Source organism: Montipora foliosa, chromosome 12 (genome assembly GCF_036669935.1).
Source record: "Montipora foliosa isolate CH-2021 chromosome 12, ASM3666993v2, whole genome shotgun sequence".
NCBI lineage: Eukaryota > Metazoa > Cnidaria > Anthozoa > Scleractinia > Acroporidae > Montipora > Montipora foliosa.
In genome coordinates this window covers 33,862,493-33,883,553 of record NC_090880.1, presented here as the reverse complement: position 1 = coordinate 33,883,553, position 21,061 = coordinate 33,862,493, and the positions used below count along the sequence as shown (strand labels likewise).

Below are 21,061 nucleotides of genomic sequence, written 5' to 3'. Positions count from 1 at the left end.
TTTTTATGATTCCTCTTTTCCAAATATTTTGAGCAAGAGCCGATACAACGTAGATTTGATCTTAGTGCCATGGTGTACTGGTGTATTTCGGCTGGCCAAACCAGCCTTCTTCAGGTACGATGAGAATTTTCATTGGATTGCTTCTATGTGCATTGTACATATATATATAGTATATGGGTGTTGACGTAATACTGGAAAAAATGTGATAAAATATGGTGGTTACAACAAATTTGAATTCAGCCTGAATTATGTCAACATCCATTTACTATATATTTGTAAATAGAAGCAATCCAATGTAAACTCTCATTGTACCTGAAGAAGGCTAGTTTGGCCAACCGAAACATAGTAAACCACTAAAACAATTGTCGCTTTAAGAATCTCACTCACCGCTAGTATAGTTCGTAAAATTGGTACATTCGACGCCAGCATTAAAAGATGATGCTGCATTAAATTCAGAGTTTTTTCGACGACAATTCAATAGATTTTTCTCTCTCCCACTGCAATCCAAAGAACTCAGCCATATATTCATATTTCCATCACCGTACCTGAAACATTAAGAGGGAAATCAAAACAATACGGCAAAAATGAACATTACTCATAAAACTCTTAAAAATGGGAATAGAATGAAGTGGTTGTAAATACTGATAATTGGTTTGTTGCTAATGGGAGAGTTATGGCATTTGGTATTTGAGTTCTTAAAACAGCAAATAACACAACAACTTAATTAAAGCGTCACCGCTGCCTTAAATTTTTAGACGACTTTACTTTTGAGGGTGTGCTTTCATTGCCAGACCATAACATACCACTTACATGAGGTAGGTTGAAGCCTTACTGAGGAACGCAATATACCATGAAGTCTATTTCCCTCCTTCTAGGCCTTAACAAAGCCATCTGAAACGATTTTGTATCTCATTCTGAACAGGCCACTTTCGTATTTTAACGGTTGGGTTGAATCAAGCATGAAATGGAGGCTATTGCGGGGAATCATTTCACATGCAAATTAGTTCCCCCACATTAGCCTCTTTTTCATGCTAGATCCAGTCTAACCGTGAGAATACGAAACTGGCCTATTGTAAAAGGCCTGGTGGTTTTTCCAAGCTGAATATAGATATACATCTTAAATTGATTTCTGTAAGATTTCTGAAACAAGGTTGCTCGCCAAACGCTTCGTAGCTGAGACGTTTGTTTATTTCAACTGTAGTTCCCATCTAATGGTGCACCCTTAGTAACTTGACAATCCGGAGAGAGCTGAATCGAGAAGAAATTGACATCATTTCCTCGCTGCATTAATAATACAGAGGGAATATGCACGACGGTTAGTAGTTAGTAATAGTTTCCAGCTTTCAAACTCTCAAACTCGTGTTTGCACACTTCATAATTTTTATTCGCGTGCTGCAATTATAAAATGGTACGTTTTTTTTCCGTTCTAGCTCTCCGAGACTTACTAGTCGGTTTATAAAGCAGTGATGGCAAATTCCGCAAATTAGTGTGGATCTCTTCCTAAGACAAGCACTCAACCTAACTAAAGCTTCACATTTCACCAGTCAGATCAAATGCGAAATGACTTGCTTAAACCTTTCACTGCTATAAATGCCATTGACACTTATGGGGAAGCCCTTGGCGGTGAAAGGGTTAACAACATCTCGGTTCGCTCAAAAGGTCTCCATTAAAATCCAAATTCAGTAGTTATTGCCTTTGACCTGGAGTAAGTAAACACCCGCACTGCTTTGACGTATCCAAGCTGCCGACACACCACGTGACCGCTCCGTATGTCCCAGCCCCAGCCGTCGGATACTGTGCCCCAGACTCCTCCAATTTTAATTTCCACTCGGCCAGCGTTGGCTTCACTAGAGCCGCGAAGTCTAACTTCCCCATCTAAAAACCGAAAATGTGATGTGACGATGCGAGAAGTTAACAATACTGTTAGTATTATATACATCACACAAGTAAATGGTACTTTTCACACGTTTTGAGCTATTAATTTACCTCTGAACACCCAAATAGGAAAAAAAAATAGCTCCCCTGGACCGTTAAGGTTTAAACAACTAAAGGCAAGTGGACACACCATTGCACCATGCAACCCCGCGGTCTGCGAAGCAGTGTCAGACATGAACAGACGCTTCGACCTTGTTAAGTCTCATCAGCATTGCATAGCCGCTGGGCCTCCAAGATAATGTCACTTTGCTTTTAATTGTTTGTTCAAGGTAACTTATCCTTGGTTCGTAGTAGTTGTTTAGCTTGTTCTGCATATACTAGAGTAGTAAAACAAATGCTCACCTCAGTGTCAGTGAAAGTAATGGTTATTTAGTACCTTGCCATAACAAACAGTTTTGTAAGTGGACTCGCAAAAACAGAGGATACAATAAATTCAAACTAAAAATGGTCAATTAGAGCTCACAGTCAAAGACATCAACTTCATTCCTAGCTCTTTTCTCCTGTCGGCCGACCAAACTCTCGGCGGAAAGAAGTTCCGAGAACACGGTTGGACTTTGAAGTTTAACGTACTGAGTTTTCGTTTAAGGGTTTCAATAAAAATAAAAAAACATAGCATTGTTTTACCTCCCGTTATGTTTTTCATTTTACACACTACACCAGCGCCATATAGACGTTCACAATTTGGTTCCAACATCCAACTAGCGCTCACGCATTTGTCCAGTGAAGTTTCGTTTCCCTGGCAACGCACACTGGTCAACCACATAGGCCCAGAGCCAACTCCGAATTGGCCATGTCCCACTTCTAGAACAGCTTCAGGATATCCTAGCTGACGGCAAACTACATCTGCATCTTGTTTTTTCCAGCCTATGCTGCATACAGCGTGCCAGAAGCCCTCCTGCTTTATCTCCACTCGCCCCATGTATGTATCATTGCTTCCTTGTAGTCTAACGACCGCGGTTTCTGGAAACAATCGAAAAAAACCAAACAGTGTCCATTCAATTCAATTCAATTTTTATTTCCTCTTGACGTAGTTCCTTAATTTAGTTACAAACGTTTATAGTTTCCAATGATGTTTCTCTTGTTCTAAGTAAAAGTGCTTGAGCATGGTGGCAAAATAAACCATTTGGTTTACTAGTTGGCCCCCATGTTACCTATTGATCTTACGTTTGATACAGGCGAGGAAAGAGAAAGAGCGTGGAAACATAGAACATGGTTAAAGATAATAATTGTAACAAAGTGAAATATAGTAGAGGTATGGCGGACAAGTTCTAGGAAGGAAGGGGATGAAACGGGATGAAAGAGCCCCTTTAAACTTTCTTGGAGATAACCATCGGTATTTGGTTAGAGTTTTCTATTGAACAAAATCTTACAAAGATTTTGATTTATTATCCACCTACCATTCAATCCGGTTTCTTTATTGCTTTCACAAATAACTCCAGCATTGTGATCGTGATTACAAAAATCCAAACTTCCATCTTTGTCCCGGATGTACATCAGATTACATTCAATGATAGACGACTCGTTTCCAGTACACACTGCCTCTTCGACTAAAATGGGCCAATCAGACGGCTTGTCAAATAAACGACCAACGATAGAGTAAATAGCGCGAAAATAACCCAGCTCACGACAAACCACGTGGCCTTGAGTTAGTCCCCAGCCCCAATCGCAGAAGGAGCCCCAACGGCCATAGTGGCGAATTTGCACGAAACCTGCGTGGGGGAGAGGAGACCCCACCAGGCGAACTAAAAAATAACCAAACCAGATTAACACGTCAAAATGCAAATTAAGTACTTCAATGCCACCTTTGCCAGAGGACTTTCATGGTCCAATGAAATAGACTCAATTAAATACTGACGCAGCCGAAGAATCCCTGGAGAACTTCTGCTCGCGATCAAAGCTCGACAAGAACCCGAGACCCCCGGAAAATTCCTTCTTTCTTTATTTCTTTTTTTGGGTTAACAACGACCACATCCTTTATTAGGAATTAGAGATTTTGGGAATGTGTTGCAAATCTTTACAAGTAGATGCCCTAAACCTGACGCTTGTATGGCGTAGGTCAAGTCAAAAGTGAAATCAATATGTGGTGCAGTTTTACGCTGATGATTAGCAAGAATTAAAAACTGAATGGAATGAAACGGAATGAGGTCGAGAATAAAACTTAGCCCACGTATAGCAACGACACTTTGTTTGTTCTTTTTCACGTATATAATTTTTTTTCCAGCAAAAAGTCCAGAAGACCTTAACGGGGAGGGTTTGACTGTCGTACTAGTGAAATATATGTTAGGCTTTTTTCTTAGCTCTTACGGTGGGCAATAAAGTTTACACAAGGCAGGCCATGCTCTTACCGTTAGGCTTATTCAGTTGGCATATTACACCGGCAGTGTTTCTTCTTCTACAGGATGCTTTTGTCCATCCAACATGAGGGCAATGAAACAGTGTGGTTTCATTTCCTTTGCAGAGTGCATAGGCCATAAGTGGAGGTCCAGAACCTTTACCAAAATACCAACCACAGCATGTTGCCCTTTCAACACCAGGATACCCAAGCTCTCTGCAAACGACCCCAGCATCGATAGTACTCCAGTCCTGGTCGCATACTCTTCCCCAGCGGCCATTTACAAACACCTCAACCATGCCAGCCCCTTCTGTATAGAAGGCACCCGTCAAGCGAACTTTTGGAATATCTAACAAGGAAAAATAACCATGTGAATAATCTCGATACCAGTGTCTTTGCGTTTCTTCGCATCGCCTCTCATGGATAGATGAAGCCGGAACATTGAAACGAGGTTGAGAAAAAGCAGTCCAGCGCAACCTCACGGTCCTGGGTTCGAGTCCCGTTCAAGCCTGGATTTTTTCATGCTTTCTTTGCATGTAACTGTTCAATTTGTTTGCAACTGCGATGATCATTCTCGCTAAGAGACATTAGAGCAGCAGTTCAAAATATGTTTTTATACAATTCAGAGTCATTAGAGAGATTAAGCATCACATTCACGACAAACGGAAAACGTCGGACTGAAATTTACGCTTTGCAAAAAATGGAAGAAACTCGTTTGATATGAGCTCATTTCCTGCGTGCCAGCAGCAGCTATCAGGTGACTTTTCAAAAGAGAGCGACGAGTAAGAATAACATAATTTTCATGCTTTTATGACAAACAGCAGCCCACCGTTTCGCGTTTGCCGTTTCACGTAACGCAAATGCTTAATCACTCTTTTTTGAGATAAAATCTTTCTGATGCGGATTGAGTGTCAATTAGGTTATCAAGTTGACTGATAGTGAACTGCAAATAAACCGACAATTTTGATGTCTGTCAACCCATAGGAACCTGACATTTGCATGATGGCATGACTATGTAATACAAAGACCAGCGAACTAAAGTGCCACTGTGACCAAAAAATCAATTCTCATTTTTCTTTGGATTTCTAAACTATGTTAACCAAACAATAAGCGACCAAAGTTTTAAGCCTTGATTAAAAAAAGACACCTGTTTATTTTAACTGGGATTTTCCTATTTAATGATCCGCCATTTCTAACTTTAAGATCTTCAGAGAGTTGGATCGAGGAGAAACGGACGTCAAAGGATCACTAGTTTAAGAATGCAATGCGTGTGAACGCCGTAGAATTAATATGAAGCCCGGGAGTTTTGGACTTTCAGACTTTCAAACTCGCTTTTTGCATATATAATAAACTGCATTCACACACTGAAATTTGAAGCTAGTAAGCCTTTGACGTCACTTTTCCCTGGATCCAACCCTCTGAGGTCCAATCGGTCAACAGTTTTGAACGCTAGTAATGGTGGACAGTGAAATCCAAAACTTACACTCAAAGTAAACTGCCTTTGGACAAAAGTCAAAGCTCAAAAATTTGCCAGTCAGATTTTATTCCAACATCCCTTCAAAATCCAAAAAAAAAAAAGGAAGTGACTCTTTTTTTATCACAGGGGCACTTGAAGCGTTAAGTCCACCGACTTCTCTCTTTATTCGCAAAAAAAAAAAAAAAAAAAAATCAATACCTGCAGGATTTGTACGATTGCCGGCTTCACAAATCACCCCAGCTTCTTTGTACCGTGGTGTGCTGGTCCGGCGGCTGGTTATACATTCCGAGATCTTTGTGGTCATTTCGACAGAACACTCACTCAATTTTGTCTCGTTGCCGTAGCAACCCAATTGTTCAATAGCAATTACTCCTCGCACACCGAAAAACATCTCTTTTGTCACCATAGTAACACCAGGATAGCCCAACTCTCGACAAACAACTGTGGCATCTTTTTCGTCCCAGCCATTATCGCAGACTGCGACCCAGGAACCGCCATGATACACAGCTACTTGACCAGCATAAGGGGCGAAACCATGTAAGAGCTTGACTGGGTCAAATAATATATAAAAAGCATCACCGGTTTTCAGGAAAAAATTTCAATTATTAAAATAAGACTACAGCTAGAAACACTCGGACATTGGGTGTATCTTCAGTAATTGCGAGAGCAGAACTTACAGCGAGTAATGAGTCGATAACTGTGTTATTAGTACTGTTTCATCCAAAAGAAAACTATATATAGGTTGTTATCCTTTGATGATCAATTCTAGGTTTACAAATTTGCAAAAACGTTTCCGGATTTTAGATTTTTCGTAATTATGTTCCTGCCAAACAAGTAAAATGTACCAAAACCTGATTGTTATCAACATTAACTAGCCATCGTAAGGAAAACACGAAGCCTTAGGCCCGTTTCAAACGTCGAACTTTTCATGTTTCGAACCTAATACCTATTTGGGTCGACACAAATGATTAAGTTCGACGGTGAAAAGTTCGACGTCTGAAGTTCAGACGTCGAACTTTTCATGCGCCGAACCTAATTCGATTTCGTCATTGGTCTACGTCACTACGAAGTCACTTGAGATAGAGCGCGCAAACCCAGAGCTTGCAGTTTGAGCGTCGTTTTCCAGGGCTTCAAGTCGAGGTTTTGAATTACGAATACGATTTTTTCTACCGTATGGAAGAAAACAACGAAGACGCCCTTTTGAAGGAAGATGAAGAGGGAGCTCCTGAATCAGGAAAAAATACAGCTCCCTCGCAGTGCAATGAGCTAGTCGCTCTTTTAGCTTCAATGAACAAGACGTTGGCCGCCATGGGCGAATCGCTCCTCGGCAAAGGCGCCTCCTGTTCAGGGAAAACGCAGGACCCCAAAATGGCAGAATCTGCCAAACGAAAACATGAAAGAATGAATTCAGATCTTGAAGAACTCTTCGAGATGAAATAACAAAGCTAATGTATGGAGAGGAAAAGATGACCGGGCAATAGCTGACAGTCTTGCAAAGATTATCCAGTCTCGCTGGTTGAACAAGTTGAACGAAGAACAGCTGATAAATCCAAGAGTAAACCCTGAGATCTGGAAGCGATTTGACCATATCGCTACGTACGAGGCAAAGACCTCAAGATGTCAGCCCTGCAGTCCACCATGACGAAGGTGGTATATATTTGTGCGAAGCTTAAGACAACATATTTTCTGTTGAAAGATCGCGGAGAGAACATTAAATCCCCTGACACCAATGAGGCTATAAGAATGAATGCAGATGCCATTGCTTCGTTGGGTCACATCAGTTTTGAAAAATCACAGAGGCGAAGGTGTGCCATAAAACTGAACGTAAACAAGGATGATGCCACGTAATGTGGGTCGCCCGTCCCAGAAACAACAGTCAGGGCTATTCCAAGAAAAGAACGGATCTATCGGATCGGAAATAGTAAAAAGCCTGCACCCATGCACTAGCGGAAGTAGCATGCAGTATTCCTGGCTATTATGACTTCCAGTTTGCCTGGGATTATATATGGGCCTCTGCATTATAGAAAACTTGAAATGGAGAAATTCCTAGCTTTGAAAGTTAAAGGGAATATGCGTTAAAACCACTGCTCGCCTCGAATAGCTGTAGCTTCCTGCGGGGAGTGCGTATTATACTTCATATAATTTATGTTCTTAAGCCTTTTCTTAAACCTAATATCGATCTATGTGCCTCTAGGCTTAATTTTCATCCTCTTGTAACAAGATTCTTAACAGGTTTATTCGAGTTAAGGCCCATATATTGCCTCATTATCATCATTAAATATATGGAACATTGATGATGCGCTACAATGGATAAAATCACTGGGTGATAACGCCGAAATGAGTCTCGAGGACCTTACCCTGAAATGTCAGTTAACTATGACGCTTCTGGGCAACTTTGTCAGACAATTCCAAGCCTTAAAATTATTGCTATGAATACGAGTGATGATCGTGTATTGTTTCGGATATCCACATTACTTAAAACATCTAGACCTGGAAAGCACCAGGAACCATTAGACTTTTAAAGCCTACTCTCCAGACAGTCAGGGGCACCCAACGAATCTGTTCCTTACATTATCTGTTCCCCAGAGGAATCTTGCTGGCTGGCAAAAATACAGGTGTTTCGATGAGCTGGCTGGGAAATTTTGTTATTGATAGAGGTTTTGCCTGGGAATTACTGACTTTTTCCAGCATTTCAACCCGAGCTGGCTGTAGAAACTCTGAAGACTGAGGACGACTAAAAAAAAAAAAAACCCCTTTCCTCTCCCAGAGAGTAGTCACAAACATACGACGGCTGGTCAGAGTGATTGCGCTCGCGGAAAAAAACCTGTTTTGTCCCGGTTTTGTCGCTTTTGTTTGGTCGTTTTGGATCGAGGGATTTGAAAGCGTGCGGAATTCCTGGCTGGGAAATAAATTTGATCAGCTGGCTGGGAAACCAACCAATTTTATCTAGCTGGCTGGGAAATTTCTTGTGTGTCTTGCTGGGAAAAAGGAACAGATAATGTTTTCCCAGCAACACTGAAAAACACCTGAAAATGCCTTAATAACATTTTCATTAACTGGGGTATAATAATACATTTTACAACAAATTGGTCGTTGGGTGCCCCTGGACAGTGTCTTAGGTGTTGTAAGATGCCTTAAACAATACCTTAAGAGATCTTAAGAAGCAGAAAGTGGGCATAATGGGAGGATCAGTTGTGGCTTAAAACGTTTAAACCAGTTCACAAGGACTCGGTTAGTAGATGGATAAAAGTTTTTTCTTTCAAGATCAGGTATAAATGTGTCTGTTTATGGAAGCAAACAGTACTCGTTCTACATGCATACAGTCAAGAAAATTAGTGATTTAGCGTCAAAATTTAACTTTGAGCTCAACAAAAATCCATTCATTTCGAGAACATTTGCATTATTAGAACAATTTACCTTTAATCCTATAGAGTGCAAACAAGTACAAGCCATTGTTAACTCGGTGGCAACGAACAAGGCGCCTAGTATCGACAAAATTCCGGTAAGAGTTATCAAAGTTACCTTCCCGCAATTCTGCCTTCTCTCATGTCCATCATTAACGCCTCGTTTACCCGGCCACCAATACATTCCCAGATGCGTGGAATCTAGCCGAGGTGACACCAGTTCTGAAAAGTGGAAATCATGAGGTGCCGAATAATAATAGGCCTATTTCTCTTCTGCCAGTACTATCAGAAGTTTGTGATAGAGCAGCCTTTAATCAATTCACAACCTATCTAGTCTCTCAAAGGAGCGTTTAACATCAAAGCAAAGTGGGAATAAACAACACCACTCAACCGAGACTACATTGATTCACACCACTGATCAAATACTGCGTGCTATTGACAACAAGCAATTAACTGCAACAGTCCTCCTTGATATGAGCAAGGCCTTTGATTGCTTACACCACGGCACTCTACTGGCTAAACTCCAGGATGTCGGTGCATCTACAACTGTTTTACAGTGGTTCCGGAGTTATTTGTCATCACGTCACCAAGTTGTGCGCATCAACTCTACTTTGTCAGATCGCATGCAAGTAAGAAATGGCGTACCTCAAGGAAGTATACTCGGCCCACTTTTAGTCCGAGATGAAAAGGAGAATTCTGATTGGTTCTCTGAGCGGTCCAAATTTTGCAATACGGACCGCTACGATGGACCGGTCACGAAACAGGGTATATAAGTTGCCAAATTGTTTCCACTTTCTAAAGAAAAATGCGAGAAATGATTCAATTTAGTCATGTCGGAGTTCCAGTACGAATTTTACACCCGCCCGGTATGTTAGCTACGCCATGCTGACGAGGCCTAGCAAGGCCGAAACAGCTGTCCAAGGCTGCTAATTGACCGGGTAAAATAGTTGTTGGCCACACCTGGTTGGTGTTTGTGTCACCTTGCTTTTTTCGTTTTACTTGAGAACCGTTAACCGCAAAAGCAGGCGAAGAGGCGAGACTAGTAGAAATCTTATTGAACTAGCTTGTTCGATCCGTAATGGGAAAATAGTGGTCTCGTTCCATGGGTCTTCCATTTTTGCAAATTTATGAACCGAGCCTGAAACTTGCAAAAAAAAAACACTCGACCAATATTTTCCCAGTACGGACCTCACGCTGCGGCTAGTTCAATAACATCTACAGTGTGTGTTTTGATTTGATTTGTGATATACATCGCCACCTAGCAAATCGTTTGAATCACAGCAGTACTGGGTCATGCGTACGTATTCGCCTACAACCCCATACATACATGTTGTAGGACATTTGGCGATACTTTTGACTCTTTTTATAAATTCGTTGAACTATATTAAATAGCCTCCCACGCATACACCCCTAAGGGATTCCTAAGAGAGTTTGCGTGGGAAGCAACATATTAAAGTGCGCAACAACAACATGCCCAAGCCTGCATTGTTAGCTCGACGATGGAGAGACCTCGGATTGGCCATCTTTGCCATACAGTCGTTCATAACACATTGCGATGCTCATATTGCACGTCTGAAATAAGCTCGAGTTCCTAGATAGATTTGTGGAGAAAACTGTAATTTATTCCTCAGAATTAACCCTGGTTATTTCATGCAAAATTTGTACTGAATGATCATTTGCGAGTTCTCGGCTGGACTAATTAAAATTGCAGAAAAAGAAAACAAGCAAAAGTAAGAGTGACACAATGTTTAGGTGATTGTGACAGTTTTTCACCCAATCGTGACAAATTGAAGTTTCAACGGGAACTCTTGAATTTCGCATTTTCCATGGGCCAATCTGCCTATGAAAATTTCTTATACAACCATCTTCATTTGTTTCGTTAACATTTTTGCGTTAACCTTTGAAAATTCGGATTATTTCATAATTATCTACAGAAACAAAACGGATTATTAAATATCATTTTACATTCATATTTTAATTAAAGCAAAATAGTGGAACGAAAGCGGAACGACGTCTCCGCATTCAACTACGTTTGAATTCAAATCACACACTTTGTTTGCGAATAAGACCTTCGTGTTTCCCTGCGAAAAATAAAGGAGGATTTGGTCATATGAATTTCAAGTAATACCCCAAGAAAACACCAGCAAGGAGAGTTAATTGCCTTCGTAATGACTTTCAGACTATTAACTACTTGTTACGAATTTTCAATTGTCATTAACATTTTGGCTGCATACATAATTATTCTGTGACATATGCCTATCAACTGAATAAAAAATTTGTGCGCGCGAGATAAATGAATTTAAAAGTTCAGAAATTTCCTCCGGATTGGTGGAGGACCAGGCTATATCATTTTCCCCTTCCTGCTGAAAGATTGCTCATGTTTCATAGTCGTATAAAGTTTGTCATTATGGTTGATGATTATTAACTTTTCTAGTACTCTGGACACAAATCTCACCTTGCATTTCTCTGGTCGATGTCGATTCATCGGGTGAAGATCTCTCCCCTGCGGACAAAAGAGATCGAAAAGAAGCGAGGAAAACTGTGACATAGAGTAGTAACCACATGCCTTTTGTGAAAACTTCAAAACTATAAATACACAGCCCATCTGCCCGTGTCCGTGACATAGAGGTCTGGACACCTTGGTCAGCCGTGTACGATGCCAAAAGGATCCGGTTGGGTCAGGGTCCACCCAAAAGCAACGTCTCCTCATGTCGCATCGTTGCTAGCCTACAGAGAAGGCTTTTCGTAGCGAACCGTGGGAATCCCTCATCTGGAAAACTCGTGAAAGGCCGCCGTTATGGAAGCACTGGAGGTAAGGCTGGAAAGGGGCGGGGAAGAGGATTGATTATCTGTTTCGGCACCATTTTAAAGCCCGTCGTCTCCATTCTCGTTCCCAGATCACATCGTTTCTCTTAGCCAGCGGGGTCGTGCTCCGCCTTTGGACCAGAAAACTGAATGCCGTCGTCTCCTGCTTGAAATAACTTCTGGTTTCGATTCTGGTTCGCCCACGTTATCACCGAAACATGGCTGACCTAACAAGACTACTACTGGCTATACACTGGGCGACCAAAAGAAAAAAAAATGTCCCCAAATAAGCACCAATTCATCTTGTGAGAGGAGTGTTGGTTTGCAAAAAGCAACTATTGATTTATTATAGGCTAGAAAGAATTTCTGAACACTGGGCAAAAGTGTTGCACAAGGAAGCAAGTAGTGATGAATTTGAGGAGGACTATGAAAGGTGTGCGCAGAAAAATTCATTTTTGAGGATGTGTTACGTTGAGCTGCCGACTACTGATATTAAATTTCGTCTGATTGCCGCCGGAAGTTTCCCGGTAAAAATGAGCACTTCCGGTGGGTTTAAAGTTACCTAGCAACAAGAAGTTCAACAGGAGGAAGAAGAAACTTGAAAAAGGTATGGCTGCAGAATCGCTCGGTGGAATGCTTTATGGCTACAAATCCTACTCCAAAATATGGCCAGAAAACAGCGATGTAGTATGGGTTAATAAAAGACATGACCCACAGGATCTCAGAAGCAATGCTCCTGTGCAAAGATCTAAATTCCTTTGCGATACATCACCAGTTGATCGAACTGTCCCCGAGCATTGGAGACGAGAAACACAGCCGGCATTGAAGACTTTTTCAAGGCACTTAGAAGAAGAAAAGTGGTACCCTTCTTCACAAGCAACCAGATGCGAAGAATGGTCGACTCTCAGGCAAATATTGCCATCCAAAGGGGTTCCATACAGAAGTATTTGTCCGAGATGGGGTACGGAGATGTCACTACCACTGAAATTCCGTTTTCAACATCAGAGGCATTTTCCGCACATAAACAGCCCTATGACCAGGTTAGTGATCTAGAGTTCAATCGTTTGCTTGGTAATTTGCTGCGAGAAAGAAAGCATGTGGTTTATACTGGTCTGACAACAATGTAGTTTGGCTTGTGAGTTTTTATAAGTCCGAGTAATAATAATAATTATAACCTGTCACTCTCAAAATAACCAGCACATTGTTTACTTTTCTCCCTACCTTTCGTTATCATTTTGCGTTACACTCCATATTCAGAGATTTAGTATCACGTTTACGCCAAATTGCGTTTTGTCAAAAATGGCAGAAACTTGTTTGAATTGCCTGATAACTTCAGGTACCGACAAAGAAGTGAAGGGCTAGGAACGTTTTTCAAAGGGTCCCTACAAAAATCCGATTAGTAGGAATCTTACTCATCCATCCCCCGGGGTCAGATCATAAATGGACTGTCCCATACAGTCCTTGCAAACTGGAGTAACCGACTACTAGTGACAATTCCTTATAATTCAAGTTGTCCCCCCTTTGTTTGATCGCGGCGATAAGGTTTTAAGCCTTATCTCTTGGCTTTCTTTGGGGCTCACGTGTAGGGACGTCTTTAACTTGTGAAAATTGCCAAACCTCTTTGGGTCAGCACTAATACGAGGCGTGTGCATATCAGAAGGGTCATCTGAGTTGTCAGCACTCACACACAGTTCCCACCTTCTGCAAGGAAGGAAAAGTGATAACAAGACTCACGGGTGACATGGGCTGCACTTGCTCTCACATGCCGAAATCCTCATGTCCTGCTGACTTCAGTTGTTTAGATGATAGCTGCTGGATAAATCTATCACTTTGGTTTATGATAGGACAACACTGATCAACAAATTTGACACCTTCCATTTCCTTGTATAATGGGACATGGGTTGTGGGAAATTCCTAAAGGTCACAAAAGAATTTAACTGGCAAATGCCATTGTTTATTCTGATAACAGTGAACCATTACTTGGGCCTTTGCATTCAATCAACAGTGATGGTAATTCCCTGGTTTTGCTATTATTCACATCAGAGATCTTTCAACTGGAGTACAATATGATTAGCAGTACGTTCTTGTTCTACACAGCCACAATAGAAAAACAAGGATCTTCTAACCGTACTGATTGTCATACTGTGCTCAAATCTAAAGCACCAAGAGATGTTTTGTTTGAACATCAAAAACACATGCTTTTTCCATTTCTCTCTTATTAACTATAAAGGCAAATCAAAACACGAGGTTCACTCAGGTGTTCTGTTACCGGTAAAAAATGTCACAAAAACAAGGGAAAAACTTGGACAGGGACAAGAAATTAACGTTTCTTGTTTGTTCTAGACTTATCACAACAGCCAAAAAAAACTGAAGGGAAGCAATAAAGATCCAAAGAAAAACTAAAAAGAATTATACCGACTAATCCAACCCTTACGAGTTGCCAGACACAGAACAACACAAGTTTAAAGAGTAAAATTAATTTAATCTTCCTTTCTGCCATTGATAGAATTTTTGTAATAACAAAATGTTTTTAAAGGACATGTGATTGTGTACTTTATTTCAACATCAATTATTTTTGTTGCAACATTTACCATCACAGTTTAGGAATAAAAAACCTGCCAAGACCTACTTTATGCAGGGCATAGAGGCTCAATTTAGAGGGCAGCGTGGTTAATTGTTCTCAGTTGGAGAGGAAAGTGCACTTGCTCTCCATGAATTTTCCCCAGGTGGAAATCCCGAAAGTAATGCCAAAGATATTATTGTCTTGAATTATCGTCAGTTATGGACCCAGATGCAGCAGATACATGTAGTCTACTTTGATGATTTGGCAGTCCCTTGGATTTCTATTGTTTAAGAGATAATATGGGATGTTAGGGGCATAGGGGGTATTTTACCCCCTGGGCATCCCATAATAGCTACTGGAACACTAAAATCCATGTTTTTGCCCTGGGCAACAACTAACATGCTTTTAAATCACAGATGGAAGATACAATACCAGAATCCTCCATGGGGATAACCTCGTGCATTATTCACACATGTCAATATTATCAACATGGGTTTCATTAGCAGGGTTTTTAATAACAGCCTGCGGCCAGTGAAATTTGCAGGTTAATGGACATGAACTCACCACCTACTTTTCCTTGGAAATTACCTCAAATTTTACAAATAACACGAGGCACATTCCTATGGAATACAATTTGTATAAAAAATACTTCTTGCCTTACTTGTCTTCTTATCATTACTGGTAAATATATAAAACTTACATATGTATCGCTCTTTAAATGAAACATCTTAGCTTACACATAAAACTTGCTACAAAATATAAAACTTGTCATGCCATATATAAAACATGTTTGAAAATATAAAACTTGTCAAAAATACGCCTATTGGAACCCAGTACCGCATCAATGGGCAAAAACAAAGCGATGAACTGGAGTTTCCAGGATTGGCAAGATGGCCTCGAGACTTGCTGATGGTCTTAGAGACCAAAACAGAATGAAAAGGCAAATAGGTAATCAAAAGGACATAAATGAGTCACTGCCTTGATTATTAGAGCAAAGTGAGGCAATCACCGTCGGCATCCGTGCCAAGTCGCCTTTTCAACAGCTCTGTGTCACTTATGTCCTTATTGGCAGCAACCCGAAACGACTTGCTACAAGTAGAACAATGAAGCCTGGCTCCAGTGATCATGATCTGATCTCTGCTATATGGAAGCAGAAGACCACTAGACCACAACCTAAGCTCATTGGATATCATAGTATGAAGGGCTTTGACAAGGATCGTTTCCTAGCTGATCTTGGTAAAAGCCCGTCATACTGCATATATCTTCGATGACATTGATGATATTTGTGAACACTAGCACCAGCTGTTCATTGATGTAGTGGACCAGCAGACCATACAAAAAGAAGTATATCCATGGAAACCAGCTGCCCTGGATAACCCCTGAGATCTCCTCTGCAATGCACCACACTTCAAGCTCTTTTCACACTGTGTCAAACCACCTCTGGAGTATTAATTATACGAGAGATGATGTTGACGGGTTTGACTACAGATTGTTTTCAGTGTAATGCAACAAAAAAAATAAAATCGAAACCGTTCAATGAAATAAGCCATAAACTTGGAATGTTGTAGGAGACAAATTCATAAATCACCCCACTAATTCTCAAGTCTGTGCACCACGGTGTTTCTGAGTTATTTGTCAAAGCGTTGCACGCAACTTAATAGAGTTTATAATCCTGGAAAGTCAAGTTCATCCCCTCATTCTGACCCTTTGGCACGGTACTGGGTTCCAATAGGCGTATTGTGTGAACAGTTATATTTTAAATATGGCGTGACAAGTTTTATAAAACAAGTTATAGATGGCGTGACAAGTGTTGCACTTTCAAACATGTTTTATATACTAAATTTTGGTTTTATCAACGGAGTTGATAATGTAAATTGGCCACCGTACAGAGATTCTAAAAGCTGACGTTTCGAAACGTCAGCTTTTAGAATCTCTGTACGGTGGCCAATTTACATTATCAACTCCGTTGATAAAACCAAAATTTTGTATACTACTTCCCCACCGACGCAGCACCACAGTTTCTTTAGAAACTACCCCTTCATTCATTTGTTTTATATACTGCGTGACAAGTATTTTATAGCAAGTTTTATGTATAAGACACCTAACATGTTTTATTTAAAGAGCAATAAGTTTTATATATTTAATGATAAGTTTTATACGTGACAAAAAGTATTTTTGATACCAATGGCATTCCATACATTCCCACAGAACATGGGCCTTAGATAGGAAAAGCTTTGTTCATGAAAAACAAAAGAGACGACTTAAATTCAGCAGCAATTTTCCCAGGGGAGAATGCCCTCAGACCCCCCTAAGGGAACTGGTCAAAACTACTATACTCGAATAGGACCCACCCTTGGGGTAGGGGGGTTCTCAAAGACACCGCCTATCTTCGAACTTATCACATGAACATTACCGACAACATTTTATTGGCTTTTAAATTTGAGTTGACACAGGAATATTCAGCGAGCAAGAGTCGGCAATTACTAGACAAACAAGAAAAGTGAGGTTTGAATCTCACTGTAATTTTTTACTGCTGGATAGAGGGGTGGCTATGCAATATAGACACCATCTTTTGACGTTAAGAAAGGGGGGTGCAGGCAGACACCACCATCTATTTTGTGGTTTGGTGGGTCCTGTTTGAGTGTAGTAGTTTTGACCACTTTCCTAAAAGCTTGTGTCTTTGGTCCTTGGAAAGCACTCCTTTGGTGCACATTGTCCATTCTCTGCCTCCTTCTCAGGTTTTGCCGCCTACTAGAAATCTCATTACAAACCCTGATTAGAAGCTGGTCACCAGTGGTATCCCGCTGTGTTTGTCAAAAATTTGCCTCTAACAGCCGGCTACTCTGCCTTGATTTTCACTCAAACCCTTGTAAAAGACAAGAGTGACCACCGCTAACATTGATTAGACCAGGCATCTACTTCCAAAAGTCATTAAAAAGGTACTATTTAAAGCAAACTTCAAAACACACGTCTTTAGAATTATTCCTTTTTCTTCCTTCAAGGTATGTGGATGACATGCACCTAACCAACAGATTGTTCAAGCTTCACTGAGATGCAGTTCTCACAACTAAGTTATTGGTCCACTATGGTTAACATGAAACGACCATAGGAGTACAGAAAGTACAGTATTTTAATTGTGTAATATATTTTCAGCCAGAAAATAAACCTTGTAAAAACTATGGTGAATGACACTACTTCTTGTCAGACATTGCACTTGCAGCCTGTAGGGCCCCCCTCTCTCGTGAGAGAGCAAGGTTAGAAAGAGAACACAACTCAAAAACTTTTTCAACACCATTTTATGTAACTGTTCCATTTGACCAAGTGTAGTATCTTTTCTGTGCTCAGCTAGCAAGATATTTGTTACAAAATGCACTAGCTACTAGAAAAAGAATAACTAAACTTGAAACAAATAATTATTATTATAATTGACTCTCAAAGTATCAGCCCTTTCCCTGCTAGCAGGTCTCTTTCCTTTTGCTTTTACAGGGAAGACAATTACGAGAAAAGAAACCTTTGCCATGGGTCGAAAGTGGCTGTGTTGAGCATGTGCAGTGGTTACTTAGCGACTGTAATTAGGTGATACCTCATGTCATGCTTAATTAAAGGGATGCCACGTTACCTGTGGGATCACCATAATTAGAGCAGTCAAATCATCATCAAGGAATGTGGAAGACACAGCTGGCTCAAGTCACAGTCAGCAATCAGGGAGTATGCATAATCAACAGAGCTGTCCTAGGTCGTGAAGAGCAGTTCAAAGAGAGTGTCAACCCATGGCAGAGGTCTCCTTTCCTATAATTGTCTGCCCAGAGAAAGTAAAAAGAAAGAGGCCTTGGCGAGCAGGAAAATCAGCCCTCTTCAGCATCTAAAAAAGGCATCTTACAGTAGTTTATGAAACACAGTTATGGTCAAAAGTCATTTTCTTTTGGAAGAATTTAGTCAATAAAATAACATGGCTGACAAAAAATGCCATCATTCTATTATTTCAAATGAATCTTAAGTTTGAGTAATTCACCAGGCATCTGATCACATGCCCTTCAAATACCCTCTGAAATAAGTCTGAAATGGTCTATTTACATGACAGCAAACTCCTTATATTCTTGACAGCATTACATCACAACATCTCTAAAAGTTACTCTATTTGGTTGAAAGTTTTTGGCTTGAAAGCTGAATAAACTCTACAAATTAAAATGCAATCTCTTTGCAGTTTTAGCTAAACCACTCATTACCTGTGTTCCACTCTCTTTTATACTTACAAATTTGTGAGGGAACATTACTTACACTTAACCAAACCCCAAAAGACACTTGACTCCAGATGGTGCAAGGAGTGGCAAGCATCCACTACAGTGCATTCAATCCAGCACTAGTTAAAAGAGTTTTAAGAAAAAAATTAGAGGTTTCATAAAACTGATACAGTTTACCAGATATAAATTATTCCACAATGAAGTTTGCATCAGGGTTTGTACTGGAGTTTCACTGACAATGATTTTCGGCTCCTATCATGATCTTGCATTCTTCATTAATTTTCAAATCTTATAGCCCTTTGGACTTTGCTTCAATTTATTTTTATAGTCTATGCTAAATGTTTTGTAAACTTAAAATTTGGGTGTTCTCATTGGAAGATCATTACTGAATATTAAACAGCAGAAACAAGGTCAAAATTTTTGTGACATATTCCAGAGTAATTTTACATTCAACTGAGGCTTTCATAAAGATCCGTGGATCTTGTTTAGAATCTAAACAAGGCAGTAATAATCTGTAAAAAGTATATTTCAAACACACCCTTTTTGGTGAAGTGAAGTGTATGTGATTAGCCTGTGTGATACTAACCGAGCAAAATGATAGATCAACAGTCCAACAACATTGGTCAATACCTGAAAATAAGAAAAGACTGAGGGAAGCTTCCCTCTTTGTTAGTGGTGCAGTTGTAAAGAAGTTAGCCACTGTGCAAGAATTCACACTGAATACTAATAAAGCTTACCAACTTAGTACCTTTGGAACTTGCGCCAACAATCCATTTGGTGTGGCACTTACACGTCATACATACAGTAATATATACCTGTAGTGAAAACCTATTCTTATGCTGCTTCCACTAGTAACTTGACTGACACATCTACGAAACTGCTCAAATACCTTCTTGTCTTTGTAATTCTTGGTGATTTCATCTACTTACCAGAAACATTATTGCAATATTAACACTGCCAGTTACATGATTAAAATCACTACAGTTCCCCTTGAGCCCTTGCTGAACTTAAGGTAGAATACCATTTGCCTTCTTGCTGCATTCTGCACAAAACTCAACGGATACTTTACCACTCTGGACGTGGACACATACCCCTGCCTTACCATTCAGTTCACCCATTGTGTCACTATCTTTTTTTTGTTTCTTTCTGTTTTTGTTATCCAAGTTTGACTCAGTTTTACCACTGTCATCCCGTTTTCTCTTGCTATTGCTAACTTTATCACTACACTCATTGTTCTCCAAGGCTCTACAACTGATGGCGATCCCTGGTGTGTTAGCAACACTTCTTAAAATGGCAGCAAGTTCACTTTGATTGGCTATAACTCCTTTTAAGTAGCTTATTTCCTCTCGAAAGCCTTCAATTTTCTCGCTAAGTTGTACAGTAACCTGTTGCAAACCTTCCTTGTCTCTGTTTAGCTGTGCAACGGTGTCCTCAAGTTCCTCGACATACTTCTTTTTCCTTTCACGAAGTGCCTTAGCCTTCTCTGCCTTGCTCTTTGCAGGTGTCTGTTCAATCTTTGCTGAATTTTTACAAACACTTCTAACGGTAACCACTGGTTTTGACGCAACTTTCACTGATTCTACCTCACACACATCTGATGAGTGATCAGATTCGGACTCACTAACCACGTTTTCCTCGGATGGTTGTTTCTTTTCACATTTCTCTGGGGTACTGGAGTTTCCTTTCGCTAGTTTCACTTCGCTGGCCGGCTCGTTCTTCTGATAAGTAGGTGTTATATCGCCTTTAAATGGCTCTGGATCTAAATCTTCTGGTCCCAGTGACCAACCAAGTTCAAAAATATCTCCATCGTGATCACCAAAACTCTCTCCTCCAACACTTATCTCCTCACAAGATTCCCAAGGTTCTTCTTCGTCGCCATTGCATTTTAGAAGATAATTTGTAAGGCCCAAGTCATCTTCATCGACTACACTGCACATTTCCTTACACCAAGAGCTATGGGTGCGGTTTAAGATGTCAGTGAAGAAGCAGTCTTCGATCTTCTGAGCTGAGCCAACGTGAAGTCTTCGACGTAAACAAGTTTCGATTCCTGCGTTTTGTACGAGAGAGTTAGACATTTCCTTTGTCCTGCCAGTAAGCAACGATTATAACCACAGTCATAAAAATGTATGAAGAATACTTACTTCACAAAGTCGCAACGAAGCTAAAGCTTTTACCATGACATAGAGCACAGAGAGTAGAGCCAAGATGGCCGTAGGAACGTTTCAACGCGTTTTCTTTTTGCGGCCCAGTTGTTGTTGATTGGTTCAAAACTTGCACGTGGCAGCTTCCTTTCCAGGTCCCTGA

General features: G+C 40.4%; 3 protein-coding genes across 7 annotated transcripts in view; 1 reads left to right on the top strand and 2 right to left on the bottom strand.

The window, feature by feature from the left end:
- Positions 1-11,783, bottom strand: part of LOC137980097 (scavenger receptor cysteine-rich type 1 protein M130-like) — a 24,727-nt gene extending 12,944 nt beyond the window's left edge. The window contains exons 1-7 of one of the 2 annotated variants that reach the window (XM_068827453.1): positions 11,604-11,783; positions 5,943-6,293; positions 4,281-4,616; positions 3,333-3,677; positions 2,560-2,895; positions 1,701-1,875; positions 388-545 (exon numbers count right to left, since the gene is read on the bottom strand). In XM_068827453.1, coding sequence (XP_068683554.1) covers positions 388-545; positions 1,701-1,875; positions 2,560-2,895; positions 3,333-3,677; positions 4,281-4,616; positions 5,943-6,293; positions 11,604-11,772 — 1,870 coding nt within the window. In that variant the 5' untranslated portion in view covers positions 11,773-11,783. Of the gene's footprint in view, positions 1-387; positions 546-1,700; positions 1,876-2,559; positions 2,896-3,332; positions 3,678-4,280; positions 4,617-5,942; positions 6,294-9,266; positions 9,405-11,603 lie in introns of those variants that run through there. The other variant, XM_068827454.1, reaches the window with a different exon arrangement.
- A 735-nt stretch (positions 11,784-12,518) lies between these two features.
- Positions 12,519-17,695, top strand: LOC137980102 (uncharacterized). The gene is made up of 2 exons (XM_068827458.1): positions 12,519-12,993; positions 17,519-17,695. The coding sequence occupies exons 1-2, from the start codon at positions 12,563-12,565 to the stop codon at positions 17,565-17,567; spliced, it is 480 nt and encodes a 159-aa protein (XP_068683559.1). The 5' UTR covers positions 12,519-12,562; the 3' UTR covers positions 17,568-17,695.
- LOC137980100 (probable basic-leucine zipper transcription factor D) lies at positions 13,805-21,026 on the bottom strand. 4 transcript variants are annotated; one of them, XR_011118446.1, is made up of 4 exons: positions 20,899-21,026; positions 19,344-20,804; positions 18,795-18,876; positions 13,811-14,796 (listed from the first exon to the last, which is right to left on the bottom strand). XR_011118446.1 is itself a non-coding variant. In XM_068827455.1 (2 exons), the coding sequence occupies exon 2, from the start codon at positions 20,692-20,694 to the stop codon at positions 19,765-19,767; it is 930 nt and encodes a 309-aa protein (XP_068683556.1). In that variant the 5' UTR covers positions 20,695-20,804; positions 20,899-21,026; the 3' UTR covers positions 17,834-19,764. The 4 variants fall into 4 exon arrangements, 1 of the variants encoding a protein (XP_068683556.1); XR_011118445.1 differs by having other exon boundaries at positions 13,805-14,796; positions 18,795-20,804; XR_011118444.1 differs by lacking the exon at positions 13,811-14,796 and having other exon boundaries at positions 17,834-18,876.
- Positions 21,027-21,061: the final 35 nt, after the last annotated feature.

Excerpts from the sequence above, each read along its gene's own strand:
- LOC137980102 (XM_068827458.1), top strand. The coding sequence starts at position 12,563 with ATGGCTGCAGAATCGCTCGGTGGAATGCTTTATGGCTACAAATCCTAC. Across the intron at positions 12,994-17,518 it reads ATAAACAGCCCTATGACCAG|GTATGTGGATGACATGCACC; the intron begins GTTAGTGATCTA and ends TCTTCCTTCAAG.
- LOC137980100 (XM_068827455.1), bottom strand. The coding sequence starts at position 20,694 with ATGTGCAGTGTAGTCGATGAAGATGACTTGGGCCTTACAAATTATCTT.